Source organism: Peromyscus eremicus, chromosome X (assembly GCF_949786415.1).
Source record: "Peromyscus eremicus chromosome X, PerEre_H2_v1, whole genome shotgun sequence".
Taxonomy (NCBI): Eukaryota; Metazoa; Chordata; class Mammalia; order Rodentia; family Cricetidae; genus Peromyscus; species Peromyscus eremicus.
The window spans coordinates 83,511,542-83,529,857 of NC_081439.1; the positions used below are offsets into that span (position 1 = coordinate 83,511,542).

The following is an 18,316-nucleotide window of genomic DNA, read 5'->3' on the forward strand; positions in this document are numbered from 1 at the left end:
GCTTAAGATAATGCACATTTATTACTTTACAGTTATGGAGGTTAGAAATTACTTTAAAAGGTGACTAAGGCAAAGGTGTTCTGAAGGTTCCTTTCCTGGTACATCACTATGGGAGAATCTTTGGTTTTCTGCCCAGCTTCTGGAGACGATTACATTCTATGGCTAACAATGGACTTTTCAGCTCCTCTTTCCCTATGCTGCGTTCTTCAAACACAGAACCTTATGCCACACCTAAGTACTCTTGCATTTATATTGGGTAGAATAATCCAGCACAACTGTGTGTTAAATGCTGCAATTAATAACCATAGTTCCACCTGCAACTTAAATCTCCTTGGTCAAATAACATATAGTCACATATCCTGGGTATGGACTTGGGGTTGTTATTTTGCTAAACACTGAGTAGGTGCTTAAATGAATTTCTAAATGGGCAAGGCCAACTGCTTCAGTGTGGGCTTCATGTCACTGCTGATTTTCCCACAAAGCAAGCACAGAAAAGAGAGGACTAAGAGCAGAGGGAATTTTGTGGGTGAGGCAAAAGGAAAGATTCAAAATCAGCCAGGTGAGGGTCTTGAGGGAAAAGATGCATGGAGGGTCCTTTCCCTGAGACATACAGTGAACCTAGGCAGTTAGCTATGGCTGAGATCCAAGCTAGTTAATCCCTCCTGGGTTTGCACGCTGTCAAATATGAAGGCTTAGTTGGACATGACTGGCAAGAGATTTCAGAACCATTTGGCAAGGAAAACTGAACAGGCCCAAACTGGGTCCCAACACTTGGCTGTGGGACAGCTGAGAAGCAGGACTCTGACACCCTGCAAATACTGACAGGGAAAGAGCATTGTGGGATGGGCAATATAGCAGAAGGTATTGCTACTTAGATTCATTCTCTCTCTGTCTCTGTCTCTGCCTGTCTCTGTCTCTGTCTCTGTCTCTGTCTCTCTCTCTCCTCTCTCTCTCTGTCTCTCTCTCTCTCCTCTCTCTCCCTTCCTCTCTCCCTGTCTCTCCCTCTCTCCCTTTCTCCCTTTCTCTTTCATTCCCTCCTTTCCTCTCTGCCTCTGTCTCCCCTTTGGAATAGGGGCAGTGGTGGGGGATGTAATGGAAGCCCCCATTTCAGAAGTGCCCTGCTCCTCTTCATGGTTGCATGAACAAGTGGAAAAAAACATGGGAGAAACAACAGGAACCTACTGGCTGGCTGTTGCTAGGTCACCTGTCCCCTCTCAGGCTGCAGTACTGACAGTCCCCCTCCCCTTCCATTGGCGTCAAAAAAGGGCGGAAAATGGGAGGGGGAGTAGAAAGGGAGCACTAGGATGAGTAGGCACTGTCCAGCCTCCTTCTGAGGTGCAGATGAACCAAGGGGCCCACTCAGTATCCATCCGCTGCTCCCTCCTGCTCCCCAACTCCAGACAGCCCCCCCTTCATATAGTCCGTCCCCCCCACTCCAAAGCCCTCATAGACCCTAGCCCTCAGCCATCCCACACACTGCAGTGGCGCCAGAAAAGTGGTGGTGGTCTCTGGTTAGGGCGAACAGGGGTCTGCAGAAGCCCACGGGCGCGACCCACCCCTCCGAGTGCAGGGGGGCTGCCTCCGGCCCCGCCCACTCGGAGTCGGAACTAGGGTGGGCCCGGGAGGGGGCGTCGAGCCCAGTGCGCCGTATCCCTCCGCCCCTTCCCGACACCCTCGAGGCGAGCTGCTCCTGCCGCATCCTGCGCAGCAGCCCCTGCCCGTTTGGTGCAGAGGCGTGGGGGCGGGACGCGGCTCTGCCATTGCACTCGCGCGCAAAGCGGCGGCGAGAGCACAGTGCGAGGAGCTGCGGAGGACGGAGCGCGGGCAGGAGCAGACGGGGACGCGGGGCAGCCCGGAGACCTGGGCCGTGCGCCTGGCCAGGCAAGTGGGGGTGTGTCGAGGGCTGGGGCGGCGGCGCACTGCACTGCGGACCACCGCCCGGCCCTGACAGTGCAGTGGAGGCGAGCGGGTCGTGGGGGCTCCCTGGAGTGGTGGCGGATCCCGGAGATCCTAGGCGGTGAGGAGGAAGCGGGAGCCCGGGTCGGGCCGCTGGCACGGGGGTGGGGGAGGGCGGCTGGGTGTGATGGTCTGGAGTCTGGCGCACCAGACAGCCTGACAGCCTCTCTTCAGGTGTCAGTCTGGACCGTGGAAAAGATTATGGGGTAGGCAGCTGCGGAAGAAATGGCGGTGCGGGAATTGGGAGGGGGGGGCGCCGGGAGCCCACGGGTGTGTGTATGTGGGGGGTGCAAGGCGGATGTCCAGTCTGGGGCCAGCTCAGCTGGTGGGTGGTGAGTCGCCTCGGCTACTAGGGCTCTGATCTGTTTCCGGAGAGGGGCCCTTGTACCCTGCGCCCTGGGTGCTGTCCCTTCCCACAGGCTCCTGCTTGATGGCAAAGTCTCCTCTCTGCGCGGTAGGTCTGGCGTATTCTGACAGGCCACAGTGAGCATCTGTAGACCAGAGGCTTGAGGAAAGAGGAACAGGAAAATGGCGTGGATTTCTAGAGGTGTGTGGCAATGGGAGTGGGCGCCAGACAGTGATTGGAGATGCGAAAAGGGTGGGGGTGACAGACCAGAACAGGTGGGGTATCCATTAGTGTCTCCTAATCTCATTTCTCACAGCCTTTCAGGTATTTTCCCCAATGCCCTTTCCTCCTTCCCAAATTTGGGGTCTGAAAAGATGGTTTGGGCACGATGACGGAGTCATAAATCCAAGGACCACTTCAGAACCTGCCTTCTAGAATGTGCTGCGCCCTTCCCCCATTTTTTGCTGCGCAAGGCGAGGAAATGTGGCCACCTGGTGGCGCATCCTCAGAATTGCAGAAGGACTAATAAGTATGACATCAAGAAGTGGGTGTTACCACAGAAACCCTGCAGCCAGGCAAAATGGAACTAGAATGTTCCAGCAGTAGGACCCTAAATGCTGAAAGACACACGATCTGGTTCTTATCCTTGGTGGTGTTCTTCTCAGCTGGATCAGCTGCTGCCATCATTTCCCGATTGTCTTACATTTTCATCTCTTTGTCCACAGGCCTGCTTTAAGGCTGGTATTTCTGCAAGAAAGAAGACATCGAGGAGACTGTCTCAGGTCTCTGGAGGTTGGTGAGACCCGGGGGCAGTGCAGGATCCAGGTACTGAGGAGACAAATGCAGACTGCTGTAACCCAAGAGGGTGCATGATGTCTTTACTGTCCCCTAAATTTGCCTAGAGATGCTGCCATCATTTCCCGATTGTTTTATATTTTCATCTCTTTGTCCACAGGCCTGCTTTAAGGCTGGTAGTTCTGCAAGAAAGAAAGAAAGAAGACATCGAGGAGACTGTCTGAGGTCTCTCAGGTTGGTGAGGATCGGGGCAGTGCAGGATCCAGGTACTGAGGAGACAAGTGCAGACTGCTGTAACCCAAGAGGGTGCATGATGTCTTTACTGCCCCCTAAATTTGCCTAGAGATGCTGCCATCATTTATTGTTTTACATTTTCATCTCTTTGTCCACAGGCCTGCTTTAAGGCTGGTAGTTCTGCAAGAAAGAAGACATCGAGGAGACTGTCTCAGGTCTCTCAGGTTGGTGAGACCCGGGGGCAGTGCAGGATCCAGGTACTGAGGAGACAAGTGCAGACTGCTGTAACCCAAGAGGGTGCATGATGTCTTTACTGCCCCCTAAATTTGCTCACTGCCACAGCATCCTTTATTTCCTTTCAGAGATACTAGGAATGTTGAGGGAGATGTGAGTTAATCTGTGATCCAAAAGACAAGAGCTGAGAGCTGAGACCAGGGAACATAAACTTTAGATAGAAAGCAGGTGTGGTTTTGTTATTGTCTGTTTGGGCTCAGAGATGTGTGCCTATATACCAAGCATTGAGACTCCATTTCCTTTTATGCATTTGTAGGACTCCCTGTCCTTATCTGTTGGTCTTAACACCACCTGAACGTAGAAAAGAGGAGGGACTTGCACCACATCGGTGAAGGTTGGTATGGGAGAGGGTTCACTTTTAGATGGGGGTAGTAGAGATCACCCAAGAGTGACTACTATGAGATTTGGGGGCTCCCCTCTGTCTTCATTTCTAGCGTGTGTTACTGTTTCCTCAACCCCATACCTGTTTTCCAGCAGGCAAAGGGAACACTGAGGTTTTCTCATAGCTGAGCTGTTCCACTCAGCATCCTGCACCAGTGTCTCTGTGTAAGTTTCAACAGGAGGCAACAGAATTGTAGAAGGCTTATTTCCTCTTTTTTTCTCTTCCTAGATCAGCTGCAGTGGCTGCTTGGTGGTGCCGGGGTTGCTGCTGACCAGCGCAGTCAACAGGTCTGCACCCACCTGGGACCTGTCCATCCTCCTCTGGCTTGGTTTCGCCTCTTCTGCACTGTATCTGTGTTATTGACTGAGATTGTGCTTGGGTAGGAATCTTATCGGTGCCAGATTGGTGGTTTATCCCTGCTACTCACTCATCCAAAGATCAGTGTGTGAAGATACAGTACTGTGGCAGATCTATTGTTGAGACTGAGGCTTTGGTAGGCATTCTTAATTGAGCCTTCTCTCTAATTTTTACCATGACTGGGGCAGAGGTTGAGACTGGGTCTCAGGCCAAACCTGATAAGAAGCCTCAGGAAGAGGTTATGGGTGGGGCTGATCGAGAAAGTGAAGTCCCTATGGTGGTCAGACCCAAAGTCAGGCCCCAGGCTCCAGCAACAAGTGGAGCAAGGCCCAAAACTGAATCGAAATCTTCATCTCGGGCAAGGCCTAAAACTGAGCCCCAGTCAGGGTCTGGAACAAGACCTAAAAATGGTGCCCAGGCACTGCCTGGAGCAAGGCCTAGATCTGAGGCCCAGGTAATGACTGGTGCCAGGCCCAAAACTGATACCAGGGCAGTAGGTGGTGCTCGCCCTAAGACTGAGGCCAAGCCAATCCCGGGAGCAAGGCCTAAGGATGATGCCCAAGCATGGGCCCAGAGAGAGGCAATGTCACGGGCTGGGAGAGCACCATTACCTAATGCTGTCACATGGCCACTGGTCAATGCTGAGTCTGACTCTTCATCAGTTACTAAATCTAAGAGTCTGTCTATGGATAGAGAACTGGTCAATATGAACAGGGAGACCTTTCCTGGGACCCAGGGTCAGGCTGGAATCCAGCCCTGGTTTGGACCAGGAGAGGAGGCTAATTCGGGTTCTTGGTGCTATCCCAGGCCCAGAGCCAGGGAGGAGACTTCTAATGAGTCTGGGTTTTGGTCAGCAGATGAAACCTCTACAATGTCTTCTTTCTGGACTGGAGAGGAGACCAGTATCAGATCATGGCCCAGGGAAGAGGCAAATACTAGGTCCAGGCACAGGGCTAAACATCAGACTAATGCCAGGTCCAGGCCCAGGGCCAAACAAGAGCCCTATATTGATTCTTGGTCTGGGTCTGAGGATGAGGCGGGGAACCCATTCTGCTTTTGGGCTGGAGAAAACACCAATGACTTGTTTAGGCCCAGAGGCAGGGAAGAGGCCAATGTGAGACCTAAGATCAGGACAAAGAGGGAGGACTATTTTGAATCCGAATCTGAAGATGAGTTCTATAAAGAGTCCTGGTTTTTGCCTGGGGAAGAAGCTAATAGATTCAGGCGCAGAGACAAGGCAGAGTCTAATAACATCTTAAAAAACAGGAACCAAAAAGATGTTGAAAACCCCGACAGGGCCAAACAAGAATCCAGGTTTGAGGAGGAAGTGATTATTGGGTCCTGGTTCTGGGCAGAACAAGAGGCTGGTTTGGAGGCTGGAGCTTCAGCAATCTGTGAATCTGAACCAGGGGCTGAAGAGGGAGCCATTGGTGGATCTTTGTTCTGGACCGAAGAAAAGCCCACTTTGGGGGCTGCGGCCAGAGACGAGGTCAGGCCTGAGTCTGAAGAAGAGGCCATATTTGGGTCCTGGTTCTGGGATAGAGATGAGGCCTGCTTTGACCTAAATCCCACTCCTGTGTACAAGGCGAAGAGCAGGTTCAGAAATTCAGCTGAGGAGCTTAATGTGGCATCTAGGCCCAAAACCTGGGATGAAGTTACTGTTGAATTCAAACCTGGTATTTGCCGTGGGCTTGGCTTCCCCTTTAGAATCCCTGAAGGGGATTCTGAAAATACTGAGGCAAAAGCCAAGAATGCAGAACTTGGTGCAGAAGGGGAAGAGCAGGAATCTGGGCTTCAGCCTGATCTGCCTGAACCCGAGTTCCCATTTCAGTATGACCCCTCTTACCGATCAGTCCAGGAAATAAGAGCACATCTTAAGGCCAGGGAAAGTGCGGACCCTGCGAATTGGTCTTGCAGCTGCATACAGTGTGAGCTTAAAATTGGCTCTGCAGAGTTTGAGGAGCTCCTTCTGCTAATGGACAAAATTCGTGATCCTTTTATCCACGAAATATCTAAAATTGCAATGGGCATGAGAACCGCTTCTCAGTTTACCCGCGATTTCATTCGAGATTCTGGTGTGGTCTCACTGATTGAAACCCTGATGAATTATCCTTCCTCCCGAGTTAGGACTAACTTTTTGGAGAATATGATCCACATGGCTCCACCTTATCCGAATCTAAACATGATTGAGACATTTATATGCCAAGTCTGTGAGGAAACCCTTGCACATGGTGTGAATTCGCTTGAGCAGCTAACTGGAATAAGGATGCTTAGACACCTCACTATAACTACTGATTATCACACACTGATTGCCAATTATGTGTCTGGGTTCCTCAACTTATTGACCACAGGCAATGCAAGAACAAAGTTTCATGTTCTGAAAATGCTGTTGAACTTGTCTGAGAATCCTATGGTGGCAAAGAAACTATTCAGTGCCAAAGCTCTGTCAATATTTGTGGGTCTCTTCAACATAGAGGAGACAAACGATAACATTCAGATTGTTATCAAAATGTTTCAGAATATCAGTAATATTGTAAAAAGTGGAGCAATGTCTTTAATCGATGACGATTTCAGTCTTGAGCCGCTTGTTTCTGCATTCCATGAGTTTGAAGAGCTGGCTAAACGGCTGCAAATCCAAATAGACAATCAAAATGATCCCGAGGAGGGACAGTGAAGTCAGCGTGATTAATCGCCTGCCACTGATCAGCCTTATGTTCCCAAAGAGCCCCAAGTAGTGCTTCGGTGTTCCCAGTCTGGTTCTGTGTTGTAACTTATATTTTTAATGCTAATGTTAAACTTGTCAAACTCTTGTTGTGAGCTGGATCATTTGTGGATGCCAAAATGAATATCAGAACTGAAAACACATTTGTTGCTATTTGTCTTACTGTCCAGATTGTGGTATTTTTAGTGTTGAGCTCCCAGTGAACCAAGTCATATGAGTAAGCTATCCTGCTATGTGTTCTTTAAACATGTGGTTCTCTACTTGAGTCTGTGTTTTCAATAAAGTTCAATGTTGAAATTGCCATAAATGACCCTTCTTCACTTTCAAAACCAGGTGCAGATACATCATACACATCCCAAAATAAATGATTAGTATTAGAACAAATACATGCTTACTAGAAAATCCTATTTTAGGAAGGGAGATTACTGTGGACTTTGGCACTCAAGAAATGCTTCAAAGAAGTGGGACCTAGAAAGTCACTGAATAGTAAGCATTCTTGGAAATGAACCATGGTGATGTGAAGAAAAGTGTGTGGTAGGAAAATCTGTTCCAGTAACATGGGTGAAATAAGTAAGAGGAGATTAGAGAGTAATGCAGTTGGAAAATTAGGATAAGGTAAGTTTTGAGGAACTGCGTAATCCAAACAGTAGTTAACAGTTCCAAGTAGAGGTTTTGCTTCAATACTACCTAAAGGGTGAATGACAAGGACTCTAACTCAGTGATTCTCAATCTATGGATTGTGACCCCTTCGACAAACCTCTGTAGCCAAAAAAATTTACAGTTTATAACAGGAGCAAAATTATAGTTGTGAAGTAGCAACAGAAATAACTTTATGGTTGGGGGTCACCACAACATGAGGAAATGTATTAAAGGGTCATAGCATTAGGAAGGTTCCTCAACCTCAACCACCACCGTGTCTAATTAAATGGGCTCAGAAGTAATATTTCTTGTAAGATGATAGTCCAAGGAAAGTATTAACCATCGAAATAACTATGTATGGATTGACTTATTGACATGAAACAACATTAGTAATTTGATATATAGTAACTAGAGAAAAATTGGATGTCATATTTGAAAAATTAGCTATTACTTTAAAAATTGTGTATAAATAAAATATCTGAGCTCATTGTGACTAAAGCAGCTTCATATAGCCCTTATCTGAATTAAAATATACAAAGTTAAATTCTTAGAGACAGGCATTTAAGAAACACAAAATTTAGCATAACATACAAAAGTTAATACGTTCCCATCTAATGTGATTCTGGTTGTAGACGGGCATGCCGGGAAAGGGTATGTTTGTATAAATGATGAACCTAAAGTGTTAAAAAAAAAAAAAAGGTTAGAGATAAAGTGATTTAGAAAAGATACAGATGAATGAGACTTCAGAACCAAGATTACTAAGTTTGTATTAGGCTGTTGATGGTACAAAGAATGAAACTGCTCATGTAATTATTACACTCAAACAATCATAACATTTCCTTTTTTAGGTGGCAACAAAATTCTGCAAGTAGACAGTGGGGATGGTTGCAGCACCCTTGAGAATTTACTTTTGTCACTGAATTGTACACTTTAAACTGATTAAAATGGTAAGTCTTACGTCCTGCATATTTTGCCACAACCAAAAAGTCACAGCCTACAACAAGCCTTCATACAGGAGTATTTCACAAGTCAGGAAATAGAAAAATTGTGGGAAACAGAAAAGTTTTCATCATTTTTAGACAGGAGAAAACTATTTATTTTCTTTGGTCTGAGAATGCTATATATTTTCAAGCAGATAAAATTGTGACTTGTATTAATAAAATGGGAGCATGGTGCAAGAATTTTACCAACCCAATGAACAACTGCTAAGATCAAAAAACAGTCAAAGGGGATAGATGTGTATTCCATATACACAATATAAAGTTAAAAATTATATATCAGGGAATCAAATGATAGGATAATATCACAGAATTATATAAAATCTGATTACCATCTTACATGCAATACCTTGAACATTTAATGTTATCCATACTATTGGACAAATCTTTTTCTATATCTAGTAAGCATAATATCTACAAATGAATATCAGGCCTAATCAAGGATAAATCGTAGCTCAATCAATAGAATATGGAGTCCCATGGTGTACTAAAATAGTATCTAGTAACCTGTGTTGATTTTGCCTGAACATTGTAGAATGTACCTGGCAGTGCAACATTTTCCCATTTGATTTTAGTATATGAAATTTAGAAATAGGACAAAGTGGCAATTTAGTCTCCCTTTACAAACCACAAACCTTAACAGGAATAGTCTTCATGGTAGGAACTAGAATTTAAAAGTTCATTTTGTTGATATATTTCAAGATTTTCTGTGTATGGTTTCACATGTTTGAACATTATACAAATTACTGCTAAAGAATCATTTCATGACCCAACTCCTCAGGGAACCTTTTTCTTTTAGGCCAAGCACTCTTAGAGAGCAAGCCCCCAGGCTTCAGGCTGGAAGCTTTGACTACTAATCCAGCTAGCCTTCTGACCATTTTCAAGGTAAGGAGGTTCAGGTTCTTCTGGTAAGGAGCTCAACTCCAGAGGCAGGATATTGTTCTGTTCCCCGTGCTTCAGAGCTGCTACAGATGCTCTGTAGTCTTGCTGGTCTGATGTGGAGTTGTTTATGTGTATGTTTGTGTGGAGATGAGGCTTTTGCTTGGACACAGAGAGCGGCATATTTACTGTCACAGAGAAGGACAGGAAAGGCCTATACCTGACAATTGGGATAGGTAGAACAAGGGGCAAGAGGTTAAGGTGGTTGAGCTGGTGTCCATGCTGTGTTAGCTTGATAACCATTTTTTTTTTTATGTGTCCAGAATGATAGTATTGATTGGATGGAAGAAATAAGCCCTCAGTCAGTCAAAGGTATGTTTGCCAGGTCAGGAGCTCAAGAAGCTGGTACAAGTCATCCTGGAGGATGGATTCCTGTGGAGAAACAGCAGTTACTACTGAAGTATGTGGGATCTGAGACATGGCATCCTTTGGGTGGTAGTGATTCAGACTAGATGATAGTGCTTGAAATGCCTCAGACCATCTCACTCTCTCCTGTCTTCTGAATACCATTTCATTCCATCTCTAGGCTCCTACCCCATGCTATATCTGTATCTCCTCTCTCTGTCTCTGTCTCTCTCTCCCTCCCTTTGTCCCTCCCCTTCCCCACCTTGTGTGTTTGTGTGTGAGGAGGTGATGACCTTACAGGTAGAATTGGCTTTAGGAACCCAGAGAGGGGAAACAGTGCAGTAACAGTGGTTATACCGCCACTCTGCTCCCCATGATGTGGCCTCTTCTCTTATCGTCTGTCTGATTTCCTTAATGGCAGCATCTAGCCACTGGAGATGTCTCAGGGCAGCTAACAGTGTGGACAGGAAAAGAGCAAGCATGATATCTGCCTTTTCCTCCAGGGTTCCAAGTGGCCAGGGATAGACTAGAGAAAAATCTAGGGATGAAGATAGGACACAGAGAGTGAAAGGGAGAAAATCTAGGTGCTTTTTGCTTTTCCATGGGATTTCTCATTGGGATTCTCTAATCTTCTTAACCTCTAAAAGGTTAAGTCCTGGATCTCAGTCCCAGGCAGCAGCTCCTTCCTATTTAGAAAAACAAGCTGGTAACTCTTGTGAGACTCCCTTTCTCTGCTGTCCTGCATCTGGGGGGTCCTATACAAATTACTTCCTAAAAAACCTCATAGGTTTTATTCTGCACACTATTTTCTATCTTCCTTGTATTTTGCTCATTGTTCAATTCTGAGGATGCGTTCCTTTGTTTCCATCCTAGACAGCAGCCAGTTGGTACATTCCTGTGTTTTCTGAGTACTCCTCCGTATCCTCTGAGTACCAAGTAAATGAAAACAGTTTCTCAGTTCACATGACAATAAATGTGCATGTGCTTTTTTTTTTAAACCAAGTAGTTTTTCCAGTTCTCTGAAAACACTATGTACATGGCCTACAATTTAATTCCAATACAGTGCTAACTAAAGCTAGTAAAGGCTCCACGGTTTAAGGGCTCAGTGTCACAAGATTGCCTCCAGTGTCAGATTACAATCACACGTGGTGAATCTTTGGGTTACTAACACTTCTCTCTGACTTGGCTACTAGTCACTGGTTTCTACAACCATTTTCATGTTCAGAAATTTGTCATAAATACTCAAAAGAGGCCATGGAAACCCTTTTTTCTTTTCTTTTCTTTTTTTTTCTTTCTTTCTTTCTTTCTTTCTTTCTTTCTTTCTTTCTTTCTTTCTTTCTTTCTTTCTTTCTTTCTTTCTTTTTTCAGATAGGGTTTCTCCGTATAGGATCTCGCTCTGTAGTCCAGGCTGGCCTTGAACTCACAGAGATCCGCCTGGCTCTGCCTCCCGAGTGCTGGGATTAAAGGTGTGCGCCACTGCCACCCGGCGCCATGGAAGCCCTTTAATGTTACTAGTTTATAATAAAATATTCTAAAGTCTGTGAGTGACAAGGTAGATGAGATGGTACTCGGGGCAGTGTCTAGAAGGGTAGAAGATACAGGAGATGCTGTCCCCAAGGAGTTGCAGTGCTCTACCATTCAAGTACATGAGTGCATTCACCAATCAGGAAACGTTCAGTTTCTATTAATTAAAATCATTAAACCAGTCCAGTTATATAGACTAAATTAATTAAATAACTGACCTCTGGTGATTAACTCAATCTCCAATTCCCATTGCTGTCCCTGAAAATTAGGGGATGTGGCTCAAAGTTCCAGCTCTCTAAGCATAACTTGTTTGTTTTTGTTTTTGTTTTTGCTGGTGACCAGCCCTATCTTAATGCTACCTAGGAGTCACCATCATCTCATCAGCATGCAAGTTTGAATACTTGAAAGATTCCAAGGCTCTTTTACTCTTAGAATCTCATTTATTATGGAGCAAGGAACTAAGGCCAAATATTAAAACATGCTCATACTGTATCTGTTACTGAGGAAACTAAGACTTTATGAGTTCTGTGCCAGGAGCTAAGGATGAAGATCCTTGCCTCCTCTCTTTATTTTTGACAGATCATAGTTGTTCATATTTAGAGGGTACACTGTGATAATTCAATATATGTATACAATGTGTCACGATGAAATCAGAATAATTAACATTCCTATCTGCCCAAGCATTTGTTGTTGTTCTCTACCTTCTGTTCAGCAGAATTCTTGTAATGCTAGTGTTCATTCAGTGTTGAGGTTTTCCTCTCAAGACCTGTTTTTCCTTGTCCATGTCAGTGTGTTCTTCTTAGAGAAGATTGCAAGCATGGTGTGTCATAGTAAAGACTATCTGATCTCCACCCCTGGTTCTTGACACAGAGCTTAAAAAGCCTTGAAATTTCCTGACATATAAGAGTAATAAGATGTCTTTGTTGTGCTGTAGGATGTGGACAGTCACCAGAAGGAAAGATCCTATTATTAGAAGATTGGAATTTGGGGCTATCTCAAGGTCCAAGGAGGAAAGTGGGACTAAGTATTTAATTCAATCACAGTGACACTCAATAATGCTCATATAATGAATCCCTTCCCAAATACTTTAGTTTGTTAGGGAGTTTGCTTATTGGACTTGCTATACAAGTATGAGAATTTGAGTCAACATTCCTAACATCCATGTAAAAAGCAGGGTAAGTATGGTGGCACACACTTGTAAACCCAGAGCTGAGAGGCTGAAAGCAGGAGGCCAAGACAGAAGGAACCCCAAGGCTTTCTGGCCAGTCAGTTTAGCCAATTGGTGAGTCGCAAAGTTTAGTGAGATATCATCTCTCCAGAAATAAGTTGGAGAGCAATAGAGGAAGATTCTCCATGCTGGCCTCTTACCAAACATACTTGCAAATGATACATGTAAACATACTTACCATAACCCCCCCCACACACACACACACACAAAAGTAAATTAAAAATTCTTCTTTTCAAGGCTAAGTAGAGGTCACTGGTTCATAAATATACTGTTATGTAGGAAAGGGAGATACACCCTGACTCCGTATGGAGTGAGCATAAAAGCTGTGGTTAAGACCCTTCCACACCTTGTCCTATGTGAATTATTCCAGCAAATTATGAAACCCAATTTTGGAACCCCTACTTTTATAACTTGTCAGTAGGAAGTAAGGATGACTCTGAGATTTATGACCGGCATCTATCTCACTGAGTGATGGTGATCACTTTGGTGACTGTGCTCTTCAATATCTGGGGTCTGACTCCAACTCTGGGTGATTGATTTTGAAGAGTTGATGTAAGAACAACTGTGTCCCTATCTACAGTTTTAGAAGGCACCTCCAATAAAGCCAATATTTGATCCTATACACCTCAGATTAAGTTACAATGGAGGAAGAGCCTACCTGTATAGTATACATAACATTACAATATATGACTTTGTGCCATTCACTTAGAATTTGGGTAATTTCTGGAGTTATCAATCTTATATTTTATCAACACACATTCAGTCTGGAAATCTTGTCACTATTATATTAGTGTTTGTGGAACTTAAAATTTTAGACTGGCAGGTTATGTCTAGGTTCCATAGCTACTGCCAAGCAAATATTTAACCCATTCATGCCTGTCAGATTTTTAATTACAGCTACATAACAGATGTGTGTATGCACATAAGTGCATGTGCTAACAGGGAAAAATGACAATCATGATTTTTTAATCACTCCTTAGGTATTTGGAGAGGGCAGGATAATCTCCCAAGTTTTTTTTCCAGTTATGAACATTTTTAAACTTTTAATCTCTAGTCCTATCTTTTAACTTGGAAGATAGTGTTACAATTTGGAAATTGAAAGGTTGAGCTTTAAGAAAGGCTGGTGAACCTTGAAAACCTTAATAGAAAACTAGTTGATATTTTATAAATGAGATCTCACTGAAGATTGAAATTGATGCAGAGTCAAGGACTGTCACCTGTGCTGCAAGAAGACACACATTTCTTTTTTTGTTTTGTGTTGTTTTTCTTTTTCACTTATTTCATTCATAACTAGAAAGATGACAAATCTCCTTTGATGATAACATTTTAGGGCAGGTAATATCTGAACTGGTCCTGATGTTACATAAAATAGCCTATAATATTTATCCAAAAGGGTGAGAGAAGATAACTATATGAATGATGAGATTTTTATTCTTATCTAAGGGGAAGGATTTGATGGAGACATCTCATTTAGGGCTAAGTGTTCTAAGGTCTCTCACTCTGCATAATGTCGGGTTGTGGGTCTCTGTATTTGTCCTCATCTACTGTAAGATGAAGCTTCTCTGATGATGGCTGAGCAAGGCACTGTTTTATGAGTATAGCAGAATGTCATTAGGAGTCGTCATTTTATCACTATATTTTTTCTTGTTTTGGACTAGTATTATTTGGTTTTGCCCTGTGTCCCTGGGCTATCTAGTCTCTGTTTCTTGGTCATCCAAGTAGTGTCGGGTATGGGTTCCATCTTGTGGAGTAGGCCTTAGGTCAAATCAGTTATTGGTTGGTTACTCCCACAGACTTTGTGACACCATTGCCCTAGCATATCTTGAAGACAGGACACCATTGTAGATTAAAGGGTTTGTAGCTGGCTTGGTGTTTGTTTCTTTTTTGATAGCGTGCAGAGTACCTTCCTGTACCAAAGACCAGCTTGACATCTCCAGGTTCCATAAGTTGTGTAGCTATTGTCTTCAGCAATGGGGCCTTGCTGTCAGGTTTGGATAACTCAATTAGATATAACCCAATTCCAGTATTGCAAGCTTTGTTTGGTGACAAATGATGGCCAGTTGGGACTCTGTCTTCCCCATGATTTGGCAATTTCATTTAGATCACCTTCATATATGTATTTATTTCCAGGAAGTTTACTGTATTAGGTTTCCATACTACCCCTCAAATGCCCCTTAATTTTAGCTCTTTTCCTGCGTTCCCTCCCACAACCCTCTGTATCCTCCCTGTCCCTACTTGATCTTCCCATTCCTGCTCCCCTTTCATCCATATCTAGCTATTCTATTTCCCTTTCCTAAAGAGAGATATCTGTTCCTTCTACTCCATTACTCTATACCTACCCTCTGCAGTTCTATGGATAAAGATTCTCAAATATGGCCCACTAAATCAACTAAGCAGGGCTCACATGGACTCACAGAGACTAAAACAGCAAGCATGGGGCCCGAATGGGTCTACACCAGGTCCTCTGTGTATATGTTATGGTTTTGTAGCTTGGTCTTCTTGTGGACTCATAACAGTGGGAGCGGATGTGTCTCTGAGTCTTTTGCCTGCTCTTGGGACTCTTTTCCTTCTATTGAGTTGCTTTGTCCAGCCTTATTATGAGGGTTTTTACTTTGTCTTATTGTATCTTGTTTTGTCCAATTTGACTGTTGTCTCTTGGAGGCCTGCTGTTTTCTGAAGGGGAAACAGAGGGGGAGTGTATCTGGGGGAAAGCAGAGGTGGTAGGGAGCTGGGAAGAGCAGAGAGAAGGGAAACTGTGGTTGGGACGTATTGTATGAGAGAAGAATCTATTATCAATAATTAAAAAAAAGATTCTGCATATAAATGAGATCATGTATTTCTGTGCTTTGTTTTTTCTTAATATAGTGGGTACTATGTTCTTTTAAGGTGTTATACTAGAATTTCATCATTTTAAACACTGAATAGTATTTCTTTCTGTATATGTGATATTTTCCTTATCTAGTTGTCCGTTGATGGACATGTACTTTGATATGTTGTATTAGCTCTTGTAAATAATACTGCTCAATAAATAATTAACTTAACAGACTTAGATGTATACCAGAGATGGGATTGTTGGGTCACATGGTATTTTCTTAAGCTACCCTTTTCGCATAATTAATAACACTTATTTGTAGCTAAAGTTTTCTCCATTCCTGCCTGGCCCATGGTCAGGACAAATCTTTCTCACCTGCCAGTCCTGCAGCTGCTTAGACCCAATCGAGTAAACACACACAGAGACTTATATTGCTTACAAACTGATGGCCGCAGCAGGTTTCTTGCTATCTAGTTCTTATATCTTAAATTAACCCATATCTAATAGTCTACAAGTTGCCATGTGGCTTGTGGTGGCTGGCAGCGTCTCTCTGACTCAGCCTTCCACTTCCCAGAATTCTCCTCTCTCCTTGTCCCGCCTATACTTCCTGCCTGGCTACTGGCCAATCAGTGTTTTATTTATTAACTAATCAGAGCAACACATTTAACATACAGAACATCCCACAGCACTTATTATCTTTTTCATTTGGATAATAGCCACTCTGACTAGAATCATGATGTGCTGGTTGATTTTTGTCAACTTGACACAATCATTGACATATTTGGGGAGAGGAAACTCAATTGAGAAAATACCTCCATTAGATCATTTTCATGGTTAGTGACTAATATAGTCTTTAATCTATTTTAAGTTGATTTTGTTTTATATATGGCAAGAAATGAGGATCTAGTTTCATTTTTTCATTTTTCTGCAGGTGGATATCTGATTTTCCCAGCACCCAAATTGAAAATACTGTCATTTCTTTTTTTGAAAAGAAATTTTAATTGCATTTTTTCAGAGTGTGTGTGTGTGTGTGTGTGTGTGTGTGTGTGTGTGTGTGTGTATGTGTTTAATTTTTGAAGGAGGTTCACGTGGAAGTCAGAGGACAACTTTCAGGAGTCAGGTTTTCTTTCCATCATGTGGATCCTGGGGATTGTTGAGGATTACACTGTAAAGATGTGCCTTTGCCTAAGGCGCCTTCTGATTGGTTTAATGAAGAGCTGAATGGCCAATAGCTAGACAGGAAAGTATAGGCCAGACTTCCGGGCAGAGAGAAAACTCTGGGAAGAAGAAAGGCAGATTCTCTAGTGAGATGCCAGGGAGACACTGAAGAGGTCGGACATACTGTGCAGAATAGAGGTAACCTAGCCACGTGGCAGAATATAGATTAATAAAAGCTGGTTAGTTTAAGTTATAAGAGCTAGTGGGACAATCCTAAACTAAGGCCAGGCTGTCATAATTAATAATAAGTCTCCATGTCATTATTTGTGGACTTGCTACAGTTGTCAGTTTTGACAATAAGTGCCTTTGCCCGCTGAGCTGTCTTGCCAGCCCCTGTGTTCTTTCTCTGTTGTGTATTCTTAGCACCTTTGTAAAAATTCAGTTGGCTATAGATGCACAAATTTCATTGTAGGCTTTTTAATCCAGTCCATGTGTCTGCTTTGATGCCAATATCATGTAATTTGGTAACTGTTGGTTTGTAGTCTGTTTTAGCTCAGGTAGTGTGATGACTCCAGCTTTGTTCTTTTTGTGCTGTTTGGCTTCAGCTAACAAGTTCTTTTGTTGTTTTTTATAAACTTATTTTTGTATATTTTAATTAAAATATCACTTTATCACTTTGTACCTTTTCTTTGTTTCCTTCAGTCCCTCAAAGTTTCCTCCCTCCAACTCCTACCATAAACCCACACTGTCAAATTGATAGCCTCTTCTTCACTGATTATTATTATTATTATTAGTGTGTGTGTGTGTGTGTATGTGTGCACACACACGTACAAATATATAAATACGTCTCACTGGTTATGTTTTTGTTTATTGTGTGTATATGGCTTCAGGGCTGACCACTTTTTATTGGACGGCCAATTACTTAGCTCATCTCTGGGAGAGGCTAATTCTCCCTCTCTCAGCAGTCATCATCATGTCTGTAGTTTCTTGTACCATGATGTGATCCTATGAGATTTTTCCCCCATCTGCCTTAGCATGTCTGTTGATATTGCCGTTCTTCAGATCTTGTCCATGCATCCATTTCTATTGGAAATTTCCTGATACTCTGGTTTTAAAAATCTTTCATCTCCCTCTTCTATGATGTTTCCCGAACCATAGATGAAGGAACTGTGATGTGCACACACACACACACACACACACACACACACACACACACACACACACTGAGGTGAAACTCCCCAGGATTCATTGATCTCTGCATGTGTCCAGTTGTGGCTTTCTGTGATAGTTTCCATTTGCTGAAAAGAGAAGCTTCTTTGATGAGGGGTGGTAGCTCCACTTATTTAGTTTCTATGGTTACTCCATGTTATATACTCATTCATGAAAATTTGGAGCTAGAAACTGCAGATGAGAAAGAATGTGTAACATTTGTCTTTCTGGGTCTGAGTTACTTCATTCAATACAATCTTTTCTAGGTCTATGCATTTACCCACAAATTTCATTTTTCTTTATAGCTGCATAGTGTTCCATTGTATGCACGTCTTCATTATCCATTAATCTATTGAGGCACATTTAGGTTGCTTCCAT

At 43.4% G+C, this 18,316-nt stretch overlaps 2 protein-coding genes across 2 annotated transcripts in view; both read left to right on the forward strand.

The window, feature by feature from the left end:
• The first annotated feature begins 3,910 nt into the window (after positions 1-3,910).
• Gprasp3 (G protein-coupled receptor associated sorting protein family member 3) overlaps positions 3,911-18,316 on the forward strand; it is a 42,942-nt gene continuing 28,536 nt past the window's right edge. Inside the window, exons 1-4 of the mRNA XM_059249929.1 lie at positions 3,911-3,959; positions 4,236-4,294; positions 8,574-8,672; positions 9,523-9,608. The gene's annotated coding sequence lies outside the window, so the exon portion shown is untranslated. The remainder of the gene's footprint in view (positions 3,960-4,235; positions 4,295-8,573; positions 8,673-9,522; positions 9,609-18,316) is intronic.
• Gprasp2 (G protein-coupled receptor associated sorting protein 2) lies at positions 4,287-7,478 on the forward strand. Its single transcript, XM_059249927.1, has one exon. It carries the CDS (start codon positions 4,540-4,542, stop codon positions 7,036-7,038), a length of 2,499 nt encoding a protein of 832 aa, XP_059105910.1. The 5' UTR covers positions 4,287-4,539; the 3' UTR covers positions 7,039-7,478.